Source organism: Schistocerca nitens, chromosome 3, assembly GCF_023898315.1.
Source record: "Schistocerca nitens isolate TAMUIC-IGC-003100 chromosome 3, iqSchNite1.1, whole genome shotgun sequence".
Classification (NCBI taxonomy): Eukaryota; Metazoa; Arthropoda; class Insecta; order Orthoptera; family Acrididae; genus Schistocerca; species Schistocerca nitens.
This window is the reverse complement of record NC_064616.1, coordinates 287,749,735-287,773,113: the sequence shown is the minus strand read 5'-3', so window position 1 is coordinate 287,773,113 and position 23,379 is coordinate 287,749,735. Positions and strand designations below refer to the sequence as shown.

General features: G+C 43.1%; 1 protein-coding gene across 1 annotated transcript in view; it reads left to right on the top strand.

Moving 5' to 3' along the window:
• LOC126249183 (inactive phospholipase C-like protein 2) overlaps positions 1-23,379 on the top strand; it is a 703,636-nt gene that overhangs the window by 243,118 nt on the left and 437,139 nt on the right. Inside the window, exon 5 of the mRNA XM_049950838.1 lies at positions 9,844-9,956. Within this exon, the coding sequence (XP_049806795.1) occupies positions 9,844-9,956 (113 nt within the window). The remainder of the gene's footprint in view (positions 1-9,843; positions 9,957-23,379) is intronic.

The window sequence follows — 23,379 nt, the reverse complement described above, 5'->3', positions numbered from 1 at the left end:
CACATGTCGTGCAGACCTGCACATATTGAGACACGTATGAAGAGTGCGCTCTTCGGTCAGCGTAATGTGCACGTACCAGATGCCAGTTGCTGACCTATTTCTTATCGAACTGAAAATGTGTAGTTCGCAAATAAGAGAGTTATTACCGTTAGACTTGAGTTCCGAAACAGATTCCGATGCTAATAGTGAAGACGAAGTGTTGCTTTATTCATTAATGAATAAAAAATTCAAATCATCAAAGAAATGTATTTTGTTTGAAAGGAAAAGATATGGACAGTTTCAGACTATGACTTGGGTCAGTTTCAAACTATCACTAAGGTGAATGATACTGATTTTACAAATTACTTCAAAGTGACTAGAAGGCAATTTTCTGAAGTGCATGGAACCATATAGCACACCATTGACTCAAATGGAAACAATGCACCGATCGGTCTAAGGCGCTGCAGTCATGGACTGTGCGGCTGGTCCCGGCGGAGGTTCGAGCCCTCCCTCGGGCATGAGTGTGTGTGTTTGTCCTTAGGATAATTTAGGTTAAGCAGTGTGTAAGCTTACGGACTGATCACCTTAGCAGTTAAGTCCCATAAGATTTCACACACAATTTTTTTTTAGCAATGCACCGGAGCCGATTGCAACTGAACAAAAACCGTCATTAATTTTGAGATAAGTGATGATCACTGCCAGCCAGTTTCTTTATTTAAGGAATTATAAAAATGTTGCACCCATATATCTAGGTATTTTATTTTCAACACTCCATCCCTCCTCTCCCCCGATGCAAAAGCTATCATTAAAGCTTTCTCTATTTCGTACCGCCTCTTTTAACTTTTCTTCTGACATTGTGAAAAGTAAACTATTCATCGACTGCACAGCATGATGGTCTGTGTACTGTCAGCAGCTGAGATTAATACACCTGACGCCGGCCGGAGTGGCCGTGCGGTTCTAGGCGCTACAGTCTGGAACCGAGCGACCGCTACGGTCGCAGGTTCGAATCCTGCCTTGGGCATGGATGTGTGTGATGTCCTTAGGTTAGTTAGGTTTAATTAGTTCTAAGTTCTAGGCGACTGATGACCTAAGAAGTTAAGTCGCATAGTGCTCAGAGCCATTGTTGAATATACTCGACAGGAATGCGGAAGCTAGGCATGTGGGCCTTGGGCGGGAAGAGTTCACATCATTCGAAAAAAAATTTCATGAATTTAGGTCTCCCTTTGTAAGCAATACATTTCCACAAATTAAATATAGCAGGTAATAACACTATGTCAGGATACTCTTACTTACAAAACAATACTGACCACTTCTTCATTTGTGTAGCCTGTTGTATAACTATTTTATTAATGCTGATAGAATGTATGCAACCACTGAAATGCTTTCTCTCATCACGATGACCCAATTGAAACATTGCTATTCGTGAGGGCTTCTTGAGTGTTTCTAGCTTGCAATGGAAATGAGATGTTCGTATGTACCTAGTATAATGTCCAAGTAATGACAGTGAAACTTACGTACTTCAGGTATTGGATTTTTTTACCAGGAGCATAAATGTGTCATACCTGTGGAAATTACCCCTTTTCGACTTTTTGTAACAGATCGTAGAAATACGCCAGCATAACAGGCAGCAAATAGATAACCGTGTTTTAAATCACATGATTTTGTAAGATTCCTTACATCCTTATTCACTACCCTGTCTGTCCTTTCTTGCGATCTGAAAACGTTGTGGAGGCAGAAAATATAATCCCAGTGGCTTAGGGCTCACCAGTTACTGAACTGTGCATTGCTCTTGACAAAAGAAGAAACCAAAAAAACCATACTGGTGTAATAACTGAAAAATATAGTGTACTAACGAAAAACGATGGATCGCTTGAATTGCGAAAAACGAAACACAATTCAATGACAGTAAAATTCAGTATACAGTAAGGCTACATTTTTCGGATGTCCAATACTACCACTGCCCATATTTGCAGTGTTTAAGAGATCATATAGCAGGACTGCTTTCACGGTCCCCGACTCACTCCTTCCGTAGCGCTCGCGTGGCACTACTGTGCAATAACCATAACGCTGCGCGATCTGGCGCAGCCACCTGTCGTGTCCCCATCGTGTCGCGTCCCAATCTGCGTGGCCCCATTTAATTCTGTGAAGTTAGAAAACTGCGCGCTGTCCTGCGCAGCGCTAACGCACTATACGGGTCTCTACTTGCTCCTAGCGTTCTCTCACTATCCACGCGTTTCGCCATAACTCGCTCCCAAGCGGGCTAACACTCGCCGAGTGCAACCTGACCATTGGCGTCATTCGATGTGATATGAAGGGAGAGCGGGGGGGGGGGGGGGGGGGGGAGGGATCTCTGTTTTTCACTCAAGCTGGTCGTCAGTTGGTGATGGTGAGTGTTCATCCGAGGTGAGGGTATCATCTGAAGTGCCCCAGGGAAGTGTGGTAGGTCCGCTGTTGTTTTCTATCTACATAAATGATCTTTTGGATAGGGTGGATAGCAATGTGCGCCTGTTTGCTGATGATGCTGTGGTGTACCGGAAGGTGTCGTCGTTGAGTGACTGTAGGAGGATACAAGATGACTTGCACAGGATTTGTGATTGGTGTAAAGAATTGCAGCTAACTCTAAATATAGACAAATGTAAATTAATGCAGATGAATAGGATAAAGAATCCTGTAATGTTTGAATACTCCATTAGTAGTGTAGCGCTTGACACAGTCACGTCGATTAAATATTTGGGCGTAACATTGCATAGCGATATGAAGTGGGACAAGCATGTAATGTCAGTTGTGGGGAAGGCGGATAGTCGTCTTCGGTTCATTGGTAGAATTTTGGGAAGATGTGGTTCATCTGTAAAGGAGACCGCTTATAAAACACTAATACGATCTATTCTTGAGTGCTGCTCGATTGTTTGGGTTCCCTATCAGGTCGGATTGAGGGAGGACATAGAAGCAATTCAGAGGCGGGCTGCTAAATTTGTTAGTGTTAGGTTTGATCATAACGCGAGTGTTAGGGAAATGCTTCAGGAACTCGGGTGGGAGTCTCTGGAGGAAAGGAGGCGTTCTTTTCGTGAATCGCTACTGAGGAAATTTAAAGAACCAGCATTTGAGGCTCACTGCAGTACAATTTTACTGCCGCCAACTTACATTTCGCGGTAAGACCACAAAGATAAGATAAGGGAGATTAGGGCTCGTACAGACGCATTATAGACAGTCATTTTTCCCTTGTTCTGTTTGGGAGTAGAACAGGGAGAGAAGATGCTAGTTGTGGTACGAGGTACCCTCCGCCACGCACCGTATGGTGGATTGCGGAGTATTTATGTAGATGTAGACTATCCACTCTTCACCCTCAAGCTAGCATTTTCTTCCCTTCAGCGTTAGTTGCACGCTGACAGCAATATGGGTGGGTTTACTGATGGAGAATCGGCCGACAGAAACCACGTGTATGGATACACCCAAAGCAGCTGTAGGTTGGCTCAGTAACGCCGTTCTCGCAGCAAAGGCAACCACATCACAGAACTTTTCCATAATTTCAAGGTTTTTGCATTCCTCTGTGTGTGTGATGTCTGTTAGACTGGATGTGACTTCGCTAGTAGCAGTGGATATTTAAATTCACTTGAAATTTCTCTGACTTAAGTCCAAATTATTTAATATTATTAATCTATCTGTCTGTCCTCAGGAATGATTCGCCACAGGCACACATGCGTAACGTGATGGAAATTCTTTTGACATCTGAAATTATCCACATGATGATGCGACGTAGTCACGAAACATAACGAGTCTACAAAACCGCTGCTACCCAGAGACTCTCGAAGTAAACTTACCTTCCGTAATCAGAAAATAATTTATTAATTCTGAGAAACCGTGATATTTGAATTAACTGCTCAGAGCAGAAGTGGCTCCAAATTGATATATCAGTCGAAGCAGAGATCGAGAATATTTCTCTTATTACATCTGCATAAGGCGACAGTGCAAACCTCATGGTTATTCAGTACTACCATTTTCGTAAGATGTAGTTCATTTAATTAAAACAATCAAAGGAACGAAGCAGAAGTAAAGAAATGACATGTTCCCTTAACCTCAGGGTATATTATTTTGTCTAGAAAGCAAAAGAATTCTCCATAGCCGGCAATTGTGGCCGAGCGGTTCTAGGCGCTTCAGTCTGGAACCGCGCGACCGCTACGGTCGCAGGTTCGAATCCTGCCACGGGCATGGATGTGTGTGATGTCCTTAGGTTAGTTAGGTTTAAGTAGTTCTAAGTTCTAGGAGACTGATGACCTTAGAAGTTAAATCCCATAGTGCTCAGAGCCATTTGAACCATTTCAACCAATTCTCCATAGAACAATCAGATTAATGTTAAATGACTCAAGTTGTGCTCTCAGTACAAAGACTTGCTTCATAGCTTGCGTATGAAAAAAAAAATAAAAAAATAAAATGCAAAATCGTTTGATGAAAAAATCACCTTGCTAAAACCGATCACAAATCAGAAATAGCACGTAAGCAAAACGGGATCTGCGCCGCACTAATCACAATTGCGACTTTCACTCTGGTACTCATTCGAAAACATTGCCTAAGCAACCACATTTTTCTGTTTTAGTTCGGCAGGTCGTAAAATAAAGAAACACATTACCTTGTGTTTCAATATAGACGAACAGAGTGGAGATGTATATTCTTGTTATTACCACTTAGTTAATATAAGCCCATTCCTGCTTTCACGCATGGCTCCCTCCTTCTTAGAATGGGGCCATCAGACATTGTTAACAACTAATTCTCACGAAACTTCAGAGTGTTGTAGATAGTCCTGTCCAGAATACCCGGCTAGCGGCTATTCAACCGACGGCTCCTAGTTTCTGTTCCGAGAAAATCCATTATGAAGCTTCCTAAGTATTTGCTACTCCTGTAATGTTCGTCATGTTTCAAGCAAGCGAATGTAGCGCAGTGGTTAAGGTTGGCAGTATTGTTTCCAAACTTGCCTCAGTACGCCTATATCAGTTTCATCGTACGTAACATCGTTAAACAGTATATGTCATGGAAAATTTCTCAGACGGTGTCATTTTCACCATAGCAATGTCATTAATGAGTCAGTCATTACATGAAACATTCTTGAAACGTGTACTACGTTTGTTAAAGAATAGATTGCAGAACCGTCTTACTCGCTATCGCTTATCGTTTGTTGTATTTGAACAGAATTCCGAATGGTGTTTGTTGTAGAAGTAACAAATTCGTGTCGTACCAAGCCTTGCAGCCACGTGCGTTTTTAGAAACGATGCCACAAAACACATTTCGTTCATTTCGTTTAAGTTGAGGAAGATTGTTCTTTCTTCGATCAACTTCGACGCGAACAACGCGTACTTGATCACTCCTGTGAAAGCTGGTGCACTAAATTGTTGAAAAACTGAAGAATGTATTTTTTACGGGATCTTCCCTCAAAGCGATTTCTCTATTAGTCTTTAGCAAGTCGGGAGCATTTTAAATTTTTTTCGTGGAAATTTTAACCGCCTGTAGAAATAAATCTCACAATGTTGGCTAATCCGCACCATCAGCCTGGTAGCCGTGAACCTCAGCCACTGCGCTACGCTCACTCGGTCGAAATATGGCGGACGTTACGAGTAGGTACGCATAAAACTTCAACATCGATTTTCTCGGAAACTAGGTGCCGTCGCATGAAAAGCCGCCAGTCCGATACTCAGGACAGGCCCCTCTACCATGCCAAAGACTCATCAAAATCGGTGATTAATTGATATAATAGTGTCCTTGTCAGTGTATATTAATGCAGCCACGCTCGTTAGCACACCGTATCACACACGAGCACAACCCACCTTCAGAGCAGCGCAAACGGGACAGACAAACTTGTTTTTCCTCCATAGCGGCAAGCCACCCGTGGCGACCACACCCTCGCTTGACGTGTGGCCGAAGCCACTCTCGGTTCATAGACAGACAGATACGTTCGCGCAGCCGAAGCAACCGTGAGTATGCGGAAGCACAGTCTAACTTAACGAAATGGTTCAAATGGCTCTGAGCACTATGGGACTTAACTTCTGAGGCCATCAGCCCCTAGAACTTAGAACTACTTAAACCTAACTAACCTAAGTACATCACACACCTCCATGCCCGAGGCAGGATTCGAACCTGCAATCGTAGCGGTCACGCGGTTCCAGACTGTAGCGCCTAGAACCGCTCGGCCACCCCGGCCGGCTCTAACTTAACGGTCGTGACGTTCCGTCTGCCGGCCGCTGTGGTCGAGCGGTACTAGGCGCCTAAGTCCGGAACCGCGCGACTGCTACGGTCGCAGGTTCGAATCCTGCCTCGGGCATGGATGTGCGTGATGTCCTTAGGTTAGTTAGGTTTAATTAGTTTTAAGTCGATGGGACTGATGACCTCAGAGTTAAGTCCCATAGTGCTTCGAGCCATTTGAACCATTTTTGACATTTCGTCTCGTTCTTGATACCTACTGCGATAGCAGTGCCACAAGAGACCAGAAATCGACACTTTTGAATACGATCTCGGATGAGTGTGATTACTATAATGATTTGTGACATAGTTTTTACAACAGGGAGTGTATGTAGTGCCATAAAAATTGACAATAACTAAAAAATAACACTATATTCGTCATTCTTTAGTTTCCTAAGGACTCTGGGTGGTGCAAAACAGTCCATTGAGAACAGTTTATCTATTATTCTCTTGTAACGTTATTTACTGAACAATGTTTTCCTTTAATAACAAAAAATTGCTAGTAAAGACTAGATGTCCACACCTTTTGCAGAAAGTCGTCGTATACCTATCCAATAAAGTGGAGTATTGTTCGCTACACCGTACGCCAACTCAGTTAATGTGGAACGTAGCAAACCTATATAAAATATACAGTGAAGAACCAAAAAAACTGGTACAGCTATCTAATATCGTGTAGGGCCCACGCGAGTACGCAGTAGTGCCGCAACACGGCGTGGCATGCACTCGACTTATGTCCGAAGTAGTGCTGGAGGGTAATGACACCAAGAATCCTGCAGGGCTGTCCATAAATCCGGAAGAATACGAGAGGTTGGAGATCTCTTCTGAACAGCACGTTGCAAGGCATCCCAGATATGCTCAATAATGTTCATGTCCGGGGAGTTTGGTGGCCAGCAGAAGTGTTTAATCTCAGAAGAGTGTTCCTGGAGCCACTCTGTAGCAATTCTCGACGTGTGGAGTGTCGCATTCTAATACTGGGATTGCTACGTCCGTCGGAATGCAAACTGAACACGATTGGATGCAGGTGATCAGACAAGATGCTTACGTCCGTCTCAAGTCTCAGAGTCGTATCTAGACGTATCAGTGGTCCCACATCACTCCAAATGCACACGCCCCATACCGTTGTCGGCCGTGGTGGCCAAGCGGTTCTAGGCACTACAGTCTTGAACCGCGTGACCGCTACGGTCGCAGGTTCGAATCCTGCCTCGGGCATGGATGTTTGTTATGTCCTTAGGTTAGTTAGGTGCTCAGAGCCATTTGAACCATTTGAACCCATACCGTTACAGAGCCTCCACCAGCTTGAACAGTCCCCTGCTGACATGTAGGGTCCGTGGATTCATAAGGTTGTCTCCATACCTGTACACGTCCATCAGATCGATACAATTTGAGCGAGACTCGTCCGACCAGGCAACATGTTTCCAGTCATCAATAGTGCAATGTCGGTGTTGACGGGCCCAGGCGAGGCGTAAAGTTTTGTGTCGTGCAGTCATCAAGGGTACACGAGTGTGTCTCCCGTTCCGAAAGGCCATACCGATTATGTTTCGTTGAATGGTTCACTCGCTAACGGTTTTTGATGGCAAAGCATTGAAATCTGTAGCAATTGGAGGAAGGGTTGCACTTCCGTCAGTTCAACGATTCCCTTCATCTCATCGTTGGTCCCGTTCTTACAGGGTCTTTTTCCGGCCGCAGCGATATCAGAGATATAATGTTTTACCGGATTCAAAAAAGTTCAAATGGCTCTGAGCACTATGGGACTTAACATCAGTGGTCATCAGTACCCTAGAACTACACACATCCATGCCAGAGGCAGGATTCGAACCTGCGACCGTAGCAGTCGCGCAGCTCCGGACTGAGCGCCTAGAACCGCGAGACGACCGCGGCCGGCATTACCGGATTCCTGATATTCGTGGTACACTCTGAAATGGTTGCACGGGAAAATCCCCACTTCATCGCTACCTCGGAGATGCTGTGTCCCATCGCTCGTGCGCCGAATATAACACCACTTTCGAACTCTCTTAAATCTTGATAACCTGCCATGTAGCAGCAGTAACCGATCTAACAACTGCGCCAGACACTTGTTCCCTTATCTAGGCGTTGCCGACCGCAGCGCCGTATTCTGCCTGTTTAGATATCTCTGTATTTGAATACGCATGCCTATAACAGTTTCTTTGGAGCTTCAGTGTAATACGAAGATCATTTAGCCTACCAAATAAGCTACCACACCTGCAGCTTAAGGGGAAACGGTTTGGACGTGATAGTAAATCGTCAAAAGCAACGAAACTGTTTACCAACAAAGAAGAAACCAATTTCTCAATTTTTGCTAAATATGAGCCAAAAAAGGCAAGAATCTTCTCAACGCACTCGCTTTTGAAGCAAAAGTAATTACATTTACAAAAATATCAGTACATTAGGAAGTCGAGTAAGAACTGCCGATTATTAGATTCCATTAAATTTTTTTAGGTGTCAAGTAAGGCGTTTATGATAATAACAACAGGAAACATCAGCAATATAAGCTTCTCAGAAATGAAAAATGTATTTATATTCTCTTGCTCTCAGTCGAGAAAGCTACAAATATACACATATTCGAAAGTATATTTTCTTCATGAGTAAGTTGTAGCTTTTGGCACAACCAGTGTGATTAACCTGTTTTTAAAAATGGTTCAAATGGCTCTGAGCACTATGGGACTTAACATCTATGGTCATCAGTCCCCTAGAACTTAGAACTACTTAAACCTAACTAACCTAAGGACATCACACAACACCCAGCCATCACGAGGCAGAGAAAATCCCTGACCCCGCCGGGAATCGAACCCGGGAACCCGGGCGTGGGAAGCGAGAACGCTTCCGCACGACCACGAGCTGCGGGCTAACCTGTTTTTATATGTGTTTTACAACAATTCATGTTTCTGGGTTATTTACTAGCCTATGGAACGCAAAAATATAGCAACTATTTTGTAAATTAAGCAGAAAGTAATTAGAAACAAACACTATCCTTAATACTCACGTGCCGTCTGCTTCATCACCTCTTGGAGCGCTACCGTCGCTAGTGTGTGTCGTGACTGTATATATTTGACTGTGGTGGAAGTCGATGGGTGCGCCACAGATATAACAGCAACGGTTTCTTATGAGACAGAGGTATGTAGAAACAAAGTATATGGAAGATGACCGATCATAATGGACATCTCTCATGTGTTACGTGTTGAAAATGTTATTTATTAGCTATTACAGGCATTTTTCACCGATATGAGGGTAATTGTACAAAAACAAAGGTATCTAGGGTAATCAACCGAATAAATCAATCTTACTTATTACTCTGTAACGAGCCGTCGGAGACTACAGGTACCTTATACCGAAACACTCAGGAAATATCCCTAAACACCTTCCAAAGTTTTGTCTGTGGAGTTCAGGTTCACACCGTACAAGTGGCTTGTGGTGTTGTCACAGTCAATGATTCAAACCCCTAACAGTATATTCACGGATTTTTCAATGTTACACCACATGAATAAAAATTTTGGCTGATTTTTTTTTTCTTCATACTTTTCTATGTTGCTTTCCTGACGTTGTTTAATGACATCCTTAATATTTTCTGTTTGATATTTACAATGCACTTAATGATCGCTCTATTTCTTTCTGTATTTTCAGGAATATGACGACATGAACAACCCTGGAAAGAGGGGACAACTTGACTGCAGAGGATTCGTTGAAATATATAAGGAAATTACTGCCAGACCGGATATTTACGCCCTCATGTATAAGTAAGTGGTTGAGATAAATGTTTTAGATTTAAATTACGTGCATTTATTTTGTTCATTATTATGCCTTTTGGTTTCATGACCATATTACCACCCATAATTTACAAACACGTATTAACAATAGCCATTTCTGAGTGTCTTTTCGTACAACAATATACACACATTAATAACAATATTAAAATAATTACAGAGGAAAAAGAATTAAATTCATTTACAAAATAAGCAGTAATATTTGATAAACTTGTACTAAAAGTACACTACTGGCCATTAAAACGGCTACACCATGAAGATGACATGCTACAGACGCGAAATTTAAACTCCAGGATGAAGATGCTGTGATATGCAAATGATAAGCTTTTCAGAGCATTCACACAAGGTTCGCGCCGGTGGCGACACCTACAACGTGCTGACATGAGGAAAGTTTCCAACCGATTTCTCATACACAAACAGCAGTTGACCGGCGTCGCCTGCTGAAACGTTGTTGTGATGCCTCGTGTAAGGAGAAGAAATGCGTACCATCACGTTTCCGAGTTTGATAAAGGTCGGATTGCAGCCTATCGCGATTGCGGCTTATCGTATCACAACATTTCTGCTCCCGTTGTTCGAGATCCAATTACTGTTAGCAGAATATGGAATCGGTGGGTTCAGGAGGGTAATACGGAACGCCGTGCTGGATCCCAACGGCCTCGTATCACTAGCAGTCGAGATAACAGGCACCTCATCCGCATGGCTGTAACGGATCGTGCAGCCACGTCTCGATCCCTGAGTCAACAGATGGGGACGTTTGCAAGACAAAAACCATCTGCACGAACAGTTCGACGACGTTTGCAGCAGCATGGACTATCAGCTCGGAGACCATGGCTGCGGTTACCCTCGACGCTGCATCACAGACAGGAGCGCCTACGGTGGTGTACTCAACGACGAACCTGGGTGCACGAATGGCTAAACGTCATTTTTTCGGATGAATCCAGGTTCTATTTACAGCATAATGATGGTCGCATCCGTGTTTGGCGACATCGCGGTGAACGCACATTGGAAGCGTTTATTCGTCATCGCCATACTGGCGTTTCTCCCGGCGTGATGGTTCCGGGTGCCATTGGTTACACGTCTCGGTCACCTCTTGTTCGCATTGACGGTACTTTGGACAGTGGACGTTACATTTCAGATGTGTTACGACCCGTGGCTCTACCCTTCATCGACCCCTGCGAAACCATACATTTCAGCAGGATAATGCTCGACCGCATGTTGCAGGTCCTGTACAGGCCGTTCTGGATACAGACAATGTTCGACTGCTGTCCTGGCCTGCACATTCTCCAGATCTCTCACCAACTGAATACGTCTGGTCAATGGTGGCTGAGCAACTGGCTCGCCACAATACGCCAGTCGCTATTCTTGATGAACTGTGTTATCGTGTTGAGGCTGCATGGTCAGCTGTACCTGTACACGCCATCCAAGCTCTGTTTGACTCAATGCCCAGGCGTATCAAGGCTGTTATTACGGCCAGAGGTGGTTGTTCTGGGTACTGATTTCTCAGGGTCTATGCACCCAAATTTCGTGAAAACGTAATCACATGTCGGTTCTAGTATAATATATTTGTCCAATGAATACCCGTTTATCATTTGCATTTCTTTTTGGTGTAGCAATTTTAATGGTAGTAGTGTAGTTGTGTCTACGCACCACAATAAGTATGCCTATTTTGTTTTAGTTGTTGTAGTCACGTATACAGGCTGCGTTTTTCTCGTTTCGGTTGTCCTCCGTCATTAAGTTGACACCTCGGTGTCTCGCATTCGCACGTGGTCTCGCGCTGTAGGTCTTCAGCTCATTCCTGGTCCATAATGTCTTGACGTCGATGTCTACAGCAGAGGAACACTCTTGAAACCTTCACAGTGCCTGGTTAAATGGACACTCCTGCTCTTAGAGAACTTTGTACAGAAGTCTATAAACTCGGATGCCTATTGTGACGAACAGAGTGATAATGCAGTAGCGGACTTAGGGCCTTTTGTACTCCATAGCTCCAGTGATTTTAGTATACCATCTACCATGGCTTTCTTTTCGAGACATTACAAGATAATGTGTTAAGATCTTTGTTTCTGCGTGAACAAAGAGGAGCGTCGATCTGTCCTAGTCGAGATCGGCCGCGGTGGTCTAGCGGCTTTAGGCGCTCAGTCCGGAACCGCGCGACTGCTACGTTCGCAGGTTTGAATCCTTCCTCGGGCATGGATGTGTGTGATGTCCTTAGATTAGTTAGGTTTAAGTAGTTCTAAGTTCTAGGGGACTGATGACCACAGATGTTAAGTCCCATAGTGCTCAGAGCCATGTGAACCAATAAATTTCTTACGTACTGTGGTTGTATAAAATTCTTTTGATATCGTTTACTTGGTATACCAAAGAGCTCGCAGGGTGTATTTCTCTATAATATTTCCACTGAGGGTGGGGGCGCAGTGGTTGACACAGTGATCTGGCATTCGTGAGAACGATGGTGCAAATCCCCGTCTGTCCATCCAGATTTAGATTTTCCGTGATTTCGCTATATCGCTCCAGGGAAATGTCGGGCTGGTTCCTCTAAAAAGGGCACGGCTGGTTTACTTCCCCATCCTTTCGTAATAAGAGTCTGTGCTCCGTCTCTAATGACCGCGCTGTCGAAAGGTAGTTAAACTCTAACCTTCCTTCTTTCTCTCTGTAATATTTCCCTTTGTTAGCTGCTCCCCATTCTTCGCCCCACCTCAGGCGCGTCGTCATTTTTAGTTGTTGCAGGAAAACTATGTACAGTACTTTCGAGTGGCACGGTTCCGTGCATATCAGAGAGCAAAACCAACTTTATAAATAAGCCACGCAATCAGTGACAGATCTAAAATTTGTCATTTTATTGTTGCCTTCCATTACACGATGGTGTATGTTTGCAAGACAGGAGCGGACTCACTGCACGTTATGTACTGTACCAAAAATTGTAGATACTGGAAGTGACAAACGTTCAAAAGGATACTACTTTTCACAACCTGAGAAATGTTAATTATGAACTACGCTTACATCAACTGTCAGCATCATAGGTTTACAAAATAAACCGTCAATGGTTTCTGGATGCTACACATTGTCAGATGACTGCGTTCTATCTCTCTCTCTCTCTATTTTATTTTTTAAAATATTTTTATTGTTTATAGATCGCAAAACGGAAGCTGCTGTAGCGTGTTTCAGTTTCTCACTCACTTTTTGTTGAGTACTTGTAATCCCTGACACAGTACTCGTTAAAGCCTGTGCTATGGTAAGTGACCGGGATTCAACTTATGACAAAGGATTTTCGCGTGTACCTGAATGGTGGCAAATCAGACTTACATCCACTCTGTAATAACAATGATACGTCAAGTAAGTTCGAAATGCAGTCACACGTCAAGATGGATCAAAAGCAAACCAGAAGATGCTACCAATGTGACAATAATACGGTCGCCAGCCTAATTAGGCATTAACTAAGTGTCTTCCCTGTACAAGTTGGTATATATTCATGTAAAACAACAAGTTGTAACACTGCATAATATAGTAGAATTTTAGAACCAGAAAATCTATTGAACTGATAGTTTCACGTTCTGTACTGATATGGAAGATTATGAATACATAGCACTACACTATAAGGTTTACTAAAAAACTTTATATGGTCTATTAATCTGATTAAAATCTGGTATAGGTTACCCTAGAAATTGTACTTTCATGCCACACACAAAATGTCAATTTTGATAAAGATAAAACACTGATAAATTTTGACTTTTATATTGACTTTAACGTTTGCTGGTCAAACCAAATTAGAACACTTCAGAATTCAAATGAATGAAGGGGGAACCCTGAAACTGTTATGATCGCTGTATGTAAAAAAAATGATTACTGAATTTATTATTCATTCAAGATTTCCAGTACATACGTTACTACTCTTTTCATCTTATTTATTGCTCCTTTAAATGCCTTTAAATCTGTCTCGAAATAATAAACTTCATTGCTATATCAATACTATGGTTATATTTCGACTTCGTTAGACCTTCGCTATTCATTTACTGGTTCATTAATAAAACATTTCTTTAAACACCATTCTAATATAGCTAGTTCTGCAAATAATTATTATTAACACAATTTTTAATTTTCATTTCGGGACGCTCGGATTGCACAACGTTTGGAAAGGTCCCTGTCTAGGTTAGTTGTGAGGATAATTAAATGATAGAAAAGTTCTGGTAAAATTTAGGTTATTATTGACCAAACAAACACAGTTCACTCTCTGATTCATACGAATACAGTACTAAAAGTTTCAACCTGCTAGTATCGATGCGGCGGTTGGCGGGCGCTAAGATGGCGAGGCACAGAGCACACATACAACCACAGCTATGGCTCTTGATGTATCGGCACTTTAACTCCTCTTAGCGTCGCAATGCTTTTCAATTTAGTGCCTATGGAATTTTGCCATGCTGTGTGGGCGTTGGAACGGCATACCCGAGGCTCAGTGAAGCTATGTCTTCCAGGAGAGCCTCCTCGCTCCAGAAGGTGTTGCTCAAACCAGTGCCAAATTCCTACTGCCGTGCAGTGCCCGCGCGCATTTTCCCGCGCTCGCCTGCCATGCACCTTTTACCGCTTCCTGACAGACCGGGTATTCACCCGAGATTTTGCATTCTACATATCCTAACACATTGCCTACGTATGGACCAGACGCACAGTTACAATTTTAAACATCTTACAACAGTTTCAACATTTGTTACATTTCAATTCTATTACAATATTACTTGACATTTGACATAAACATTAATATTCACATTGAAACTTATTTACAGTTTTCTTAACATAATGGCATGAAACAGAAAGAAATGAAATCAAAACATCAATTACATTTTCAGTATCACTTTATGCGTTTGGTAGTTTACTAGTCGATAGTTATGATTATTACATTATTTGTGATAATGAAAATTTGTAGACTGCCAAAAAACATTGTAACTTTCATAAAATTTCATCCGATTACATGTATTTTCCCCATTATATCAATTCTAATATAAATAATAAAGAAAATGACTGTGTTGAAAATAAAAATAAAAACTGACGAACGGAACTCGATCCAGAGACCCAGCGGCTTGAACGCTAAACACTTAAAAAAAATTGTTCTATATTGTTCGTTGAATTTCTTCAGGACGGACGTCCGATGACACCCGTTCGCTCGGTTCTTTTATTATAAAGTGTGGTGTCACCGCCAGACACCACACTTGCTAGGTGGCAGCCTTTAAATCGACCGCGGTCCGTTAGTATACGTCGGACCCGCGTGTCGCCGCTATGAGTGATTGCAGACCGAGCGCCGCCACACGGCAGGTCTAGAGAGACGTCCTAGCACTCGTCCCAGTTGTACAGCCGACTTTGCTAGCGATGGTTCACTGACAAAATACGCTCTCATTAGCCGAGACGATAGTTAGCATAGCCTTCAGCTACGTCATTTGCTACGACCTAGCAAGGCGCCATTATCATTTGCTATTTATCTTGTGATGCATGTACCGACAGAGCGATGTTCACCAATTATGGATTAAAGTTAAGTATTCCAGCAGCTACGTACTTTTCTTGATAGTATAATTACTTTACCTGTTCCAGACCTCACGCCAGCCTGCGTGAGCTCAAACGCGTGCCTTTCGGCTTCCTCCAAACCCCGTGGATTGGCTCCTGCCAATCCACAACATATGGGGTAACTAACGCTCTGACCGAACACGCTTTTTTTTTTAATTCATCTCATTTTGTTCGTTTTTGTTCGTTGTATGTGCTCGGGGCGGACGTCGCAAGACACCCGTTTTAGTTCGTCGTCGATCCATGAACTCAGTTTTTTTTTTTTAATTTCAGATGGCAGCTAACCCTTTCTGAGCTACCGTGCCGGTACCACTCGGCTGCTGCCGCTTCATGGTTAAAATGGCCACGCACAGATATATATTCGACGACCGAAATTATCTTGCGATTTTCTCAATAACGCTTGAGAGGTACGCGCTACGGCTTACACATTTTGTTGTCCTCATGGAGTATTACGATTGTACAAAGTTTGCAGTATATCCGCGTTCCAGACGTCGTGGCCTCCCCTTGTAAGTTCTAGGGCAGGGCTTAACAACTGGCCGGTTTTGAGCGCGAGTACTCGCGTCTGCTCAGGCACTTGCTCGCGAGCAGGTGCAAGGTCGCGGAGTAGGGAGGGAGGGGAAATGCGCGCGCACGTTTGAATGTGATCTCGCGTTCTTAGCAGATTTAACTAGCCATCTGAATGCTTTGAACACTTCACTACAAGGTAAAGATCTGCTGATTACTCATTTCATAGATCGAATACGAGCTTTTAAAATGAAATTGACACTTTGGGTGAGGCAGCTGGAAGCAGGAAACCTAGCTCATTTTCCTAAATTATCATCCATGCAAGATGTTCACAAAGACTGTGGACGTTATTCACATAGTTTAGTTGATCAGCGCTTTCAAGATCTGACACCACTAGACAGTGATTTTGATCTGTTCTCCTCTCTATATTCAGCGAATATTGAAGAGATTCGTCCTGAGCTGCAGCAAGAAATTATTGACCTGCAGTGTGACAAAGAATACAGAGACAAATTTCAGAACAAGAAAAACATTTTGGAATTCTACAGACACTTCCCTCAGGATAGATTTCCTCGTTTGCACAAACTTTCGGCTACAATAATATCAATGATCGGTTCCACGTATGTTTGTGAACAACTGTTCTCTGCAATGAAATGTAACAAGACGCACCTGAGAAACGCATTGTCCGATCGAAATTTAAACTGCACGCTGCACCTAAAATGCACAAGAACAATTACTCCGAACATAGACGCAATTGTAAAGGGCAAAAAGTACAAGGTAACCGAGAATCCCACACTTCAGTGACACCTTTTATTGTGTAACAGTTCACAAATTAATGCAAATGTAGAGGCATACACTAAGCTAATAAAATTATGTGGCATGTGTACATTCTCCTTTATTTGTTTCATTTGTCGCAGTAATAATTCGTGAGTGATATCCCTGCAGGTGGCCGCGGATTCACATTGACTGGCGGCAGCTGTTGTGTGCCCCACGTGACTTTCCCCACTCTCCGCTCTGGTCGGGTAGTGGGGGTAGCGTGCTCGCGTTGCTCCGTGCTCGCGCCTTGCTGCTCACAGCTTGCTCCGCGAGCACGTATGTTGTGAAGCCCTGTTCTAGGGGACTGATGACCTCAGATGTTAAGGCCCATAGTGCTCAGAGCCATTTAAACCATTTGAGCAAGCAAAGGGCGACATGCAAATCAGATATCTCTTCAGTATTTACAATTCCTAAGTCGCTGTTGTTGAAGTGCCTAATCTCGATGCAGCTGTAGAACTGGGCCGCAACCACTCGGCGCGGCACATAGGTTCTATTCGCATAGAGGCCGCTGCCGTCGCGTTGTTGGCTTGGAGAGGGGTCGGTCAGCGTGCAATTGGCTGACTCTTCTCCACAGCCCTCTCCGCTCTGTCTTCCCGACTGGTGTGCCGGCACCTGACTTTACGCTCTAACACTTTTCTTCTCATCGATTGTGTGTTATCGTAGCAATCGCCGTAATTGTGATCTTTTAATAGAACACCAGGGAAGCCCAAGTAGACCACAGTGATTAAGTCCTAAGCTGGATGACTGTAGGATGCTATATCGGAAGTGGGGTCACATTGAATACCAGGCCGTAGAGGAAGTCCTATGTTAATAGAATTTCATTTTATTGCAACGCAACAAGTCGAAATCGTTCTATGCTCACATTCTAATGGTTATGCATTCTGCGATTGTTATCTTTCATGGAGCGGTTGCGTGCTTCACCAAGAGTTCACGTACATTTGGCGTACTGAAAATGAAACTCTCAGAGAATGGTAGATATTTGTTAGCTATTGAATCTTTAGAAGGCTTCATCGAAAGCAACTGAATGAAAGTACCATGAAAGCTTTCAAATTGTAAGTGCGAATTATTCATTTTATAGAATAAAACATTTTATTTATGAATTAAAGTTTGCGCTTCAGTATTTTCACAATTTCTTCTCCAGATGCAGCGGAAAAGCTTTATTTTTCTTTAATTATTGATTGAAAGCTATTGAATCATAGCATTACACTGCAAGCACGCACATTTACAAATCGGTGCAACTCCAAAGAGTTTTGTATAGGAGGTAGACAGAAAGATACTGGAACGAATTTACAAGTTTTATGCTTCGTAGTTGTTCTAGTATTAAAGGATCCATTACAGCAGTATCTTTTTGACTTCATTGATTTATATTGCAATTATTTCTCACTTAAACAAGCTGTAGCTACTTCGAATAACTCTGTCGACATGGAAACTAGCAGCTATATTTGTTGAGGTCAAATCCTGGTTAATACTGTACTGAACTACACTCTATCTCATCCAAAATATATAAAGTGTTTCCAAAATAGCACTATAGAAACTTATTTTGCCACCCTGTAACTAGACAAACGCTAGTGCTTGCTGGTCTGAAAAATTTTTGAGTAATGGGCAGTTAGCTTTAGTTCCTGAATTTGACTGGAATCACTAAGTGCCTACAGCCCCACTTTTATCTGTGTTTCATTTTTCCCCTTTCAACCAGTACAGTCGTCTTGCAACTGTATATCTACCCAATCGAAGCGTTAGAAATATATAAAAGTTTTTAACATACTGTAACGAGTTAAAATACATGTGTTATGGCTTAAAAAATAGAATGCTGTTTGTCGATAATCAGAACTTAGAGCGAGCATGGGCAACCTTTGGTGACGCACTGACCTGATTCACATACTGTAATGTCAATACGAGAAAGAATGGAAAGCTTTTGTTGAGCAATGTGTTTCGTAGAAAAGTGCCTATTCGTATTAAGTTGCACCCAACTCATACTGAATCTCTACACAACAAGCCAACTCGTTTATCTTTGTAGTTGGTACAGAAATAATCCTCTGTCTATATCTCCTGGAATTGGCGACATTCAGCACCTACTTATCTCTTCATAATGCCAGACATTTTGCGAATAAACTCAGTAAGGAAGCATGGAGACACTTTAACGAAGTTAACAAACAGCTAACACAGAAGTTTACATGTGAACAGACAACATGTAATGATTTTGTTCACCAAGTTTTGGTCGCTGCCGCCGATGTTAAAATTGGCACATTTCGCTAGTAGTCGGTTATTTTCGTAGATTTCGTGCGATACAGGAGAGATAGCAATCCTGCTTCCGTTTTTAATGGGGTCTTTTCTGCCGTTTTATCTGAGCACCACGACCATGTAACTGTTTTTACGGATGGGTCTAAGCATGGTGACTCTGTTGGTTGCTCTGTCGTCTTCCTGGATCGTGTCCTCAAGGCCAGACAGCCTCCCGAATTTACCATTTTGACGCAGAATTATATGCGATCTTCCGGGCACTGGAGCAGATGAGACTTTCTCCCAGTGTTAGATTTCTCGTCTGTTCAGATTCTTTGAGCGCCCTTTACTCTCTCCAGCGTTTGTACCCAGCAGATAAAGGAACCCAGACTATCCACGACGCCCTCCTCCAACTACAGCGACTGGGAAAGCAGATGTCTTTCTGCTGGGTACCGGGGCATGCGGAAATTCTGGGGAATGAAAGGGCTGATCGAGCAGCCAAGGAAGCGTGTCGTGACCGTCAGGTATTTCAGTGTGCTATCACACTGCATGCCCTCACCTCGCTGTTGAGGTATAAAGTCCTGTGTCGTTGGGAACATGAGTGGTTAGAAGTGACCGACAACAAGCTCCGTGTGATCAAGCCCACAACTTGGCCGCCACGTCGACGGGACGAGGTCATCCTTACTCGTCTTCGCATCGGCCACAGCCCTATGACGCATGGGTTTTTACTTCAGCGAGAGGACACTCCGATGTGTGGTGCTTGTGACGTGCAGATCACGGTGCACCACATTTTATTGGACTGCATTTTATTTGCTGACCAGCGGACTGCAGCGGATTTGCCGGCGGATCTGCAGTCTCTTTTATGCAATGCTCAAACGAATGTGGTTTGCGTTTTAAAGTTCTGTGAATTGTGCCACATTTTCAACAAGATTTTGGGGAAATATGTTTAATGTGTCAACGGGGTGGCTAGCTCATCCAAATGTTTTCGTAAGTGGACAACAAGTCACATTTCCAGTTGCTGTTCTTTTAGCTCTTTTGTGGTTTGTTTTCCCTCTGTTTTAATTTCTTGATTGGCTATCTTGCCTCCTCATTGGTCTTAGTGCATGTGAGAGTGCCTGTGCGATAGAGACATTGTGTGGTAGTTTCGTGTGCATGCGTGTACGACAGTTTTCGTTCTTATCCACATTCGTTTGTTTTAAGCGATGTCAGGGCGCTGATAACCTCACCGTTGAGCGCCCATAAGGTCCCAAACCACATACGGTTATTTTCGTGCCATTGTCGCCTGCTACAAACGTTTGCTACGAAAGTGTAACAAAAACGTAGTAGACATTAAGCAGTAAATAACGTATGTGTGCTGTTAGCTCTGATCGAGAGGCGAAAATACTCATCCCTACATCCCGTCAAGACAGCTGTTTACCCCATCTTCCGCACGCACATGAACACAAGGCTCATAACTTCGTGTTCAGACTGGAGACGTGTTTCTCTTCGTTGTTCAAATCTAACGGCGGTCAAATGTCATTGCCCTTGCGCAGGGTAAGCAAAACATTCACTGGTCTGCGCCATGAGCTGCAAGCCTGAGACGAGCCGAGTGTCGGTGGAACTGTCTGAAAATGCGTCTAAGGCGCAATACTAAGCGAGCGCCTCGCTTCCTCTCCCACGAATTCCTTCAGCTGGCCGGACTGAAACCAATCCGTAGGTCACGCCGCCGTTTTCCCACCCGTGACGTAGGATGATTAATGAATAAAAGGGACCGGAAAGTAATATTTCTTGATTACTCGTAAGTTTCGCAAGGGTACTAACGCAACTGTTACTATCAAAAACATTTGCAATGTTTATCCCAGTACATTTGACGTTCGTAAATGCCATAGGTGATCTCCTAAATCCAAATCCGGCATTACTGATCTTTCCGATATGTATCGATCAAGAAGACCAAAACCTTTAGACAATGACATGTTAAAGACGGAAGAGGAAGCAAATCCATCTCAGACCATCGAGGAACTGTCAGATACTCGTAACCAACCTCGGTCGACCAGCCAAGAACATTTGCAGCAGAGTCGTAAAGACAAAGAAAACGAACCAAACGACTAAGTGCTATTTATTGCTTCAGCTGCACTATACACAAGTGATTTTTGATCATTTGATTACTGGAAATGAAAAATCTGTACTTTATAATAATCAAAAACGAAAAATGCAGTGTCTCTCTCCGAATGAATCGCCACGAAGTACAAATAAGCCACGTTTGCAACTCAAAAAGGGGCTGTTGTTTGTTTCGAGGAGCATTCGCGGGTCGTCCATTTTGAAGTGGTGAGACCCTGAAAACTGTAAATACAGGCCTTTACTGTGAGCAACTGGACCGAGTAAATTAATTTTTAATTGATAATTAATTACCCAGTAATTGTCAACAGAAAAGGCGTTATTTTGCAGCACAATAATGCACAACCGCACTGCCCAAGACGAACCCTGCAAAAAAAATTAATGAATAGACATGGGAGATATTGCGCCATCGGATTTTCATTTGATTCGACTGCAACATCATTTTCTGAGTGGATGAAAATTTGAATATGCGGAATATGTCCTAAACACCATTTCCAGATACATTGAAGAGCCAAAGAAACTGGTATAGACATGCGTATTCAAATACAGAGATATCTAAACAGGCAGAATACGGGGCTGCGGTCGGTAACGCCTATGTAAGACAAAAAGTGTTTAGCGCAAGTGTTAGATCGGTTACTGCAGCTACAATGGCAGGTTATCAAGATTTAACTGAGTTTGAACGTGGTGCTATAATCGACGCACGAGCGATGGGACACAATATCTCCGAGATAGCGATGAAGTGCGGATTTTCCCGTACGACCATTTCACGAGTGTACCATGAATATCAGGAATCCGGCGAACCATCAGATATCCGACATCGCTGCGACCGCAAAAAGATCCTGCAAGAAGGGGACAAACGAATACTAAAAACAATCGCTCAGCGTGACAGAGGTGCAACCCTACCGTAAATTGCTGCAGATTTCAATGCTGGGCCACCAACGAGTGTCAGCGTGCGAGCCATTCAACGAAATCTCATCGATATGGGCTTTCAGAATCTAAGGCCCACTCGAATACCCTTCATGACTCCACGAAACAAAGCTTTTTGCCTCGCTTGGGCCCGTCAACATCGACGTTGGACTGTTGATGACTGGAAACATATTGTTTGGTTGGACGAGTCTCATTTCAAATTTTATCGATCTGATGGACGTGTACAGGTATGGTGACAGCCTTATGAATCCACGGACCCTGCATGTCAGCAGGGGACTGTTCAAGCTATGGAGGCTGTGTAATAGTGTGGAGCGTGTGCAGTTGGAGTGATACGGTACCCGTAATACGTCTAGATACGATTCTGACAGTTGACGTGTACTTAAGCATCCTGTCTGATCACCTGCATCCATTCATGTCCATTGTTCATTCCGACGGAGTTTGGCAATTCCTGCAGTATAATGCGACACCTCACACGTCCAGAATTGCTACTGAGTGGCTCCAGGAACACTCTAACACACTTCTGATTTAAACCTTCCGCTGGCCACCAAATTCCCCAGACATGAACATTATTGAGCATATCTGGGATGCCTTGCAGCATGCTGTTCAGAAGAGATCTCCACCCCCTCGTGCTCATACGGATTTATGAACTGCCCTGTAGGATTCGTGGTGTCAATTCTCTCCAGCACTACTTCAGACATTAGTCAAGTCCATGCCACGTCGTGTTGCGGCACTTCTGCGTGTTCGCGGGAGCCCTACACGATATTATGCAGGTGCACCAGTTTCTTTGGCTCTTCAGGGTATTTCCTTTTCATGATCGATGTTCACAGCCATGTATAATTTATTAAAGGACAACATATGCGCCGTTGCCTGTGGAAATTATGTATTTCACAATTGCAGTTTAGGAATTTTGGGCCATTTTCAACTGGTGCTGCAAAATGTTTTGCTTCAGCACATGTCAGATTTGAAAATCCTTCGACGATGACACGCATACATGTTGGAGAATTATAACAGTGTGACATGTGCTGAAGCAAAATCTTTCGCAGAACCACTTGAAAAATGGCCCAGAGGCTGAAACTGCAAGTGTGAAATAAATAGTGTCTACTATCAAAGGCGATATGATATCCTTTAAAAAATCCAGATTTTTACTCAAAATCCAGTTGATTCCTACAGATCTGGTGTTGAAAATTTGCACACTAGATGGCAAAATGTTGTTGATAACGAGAGTGATTACATCACTGAGTAAAAGTGAAAACTTGTTTATAATAATATCTGTTTGAATTTAATGAAAAAAGACAGTAATTTC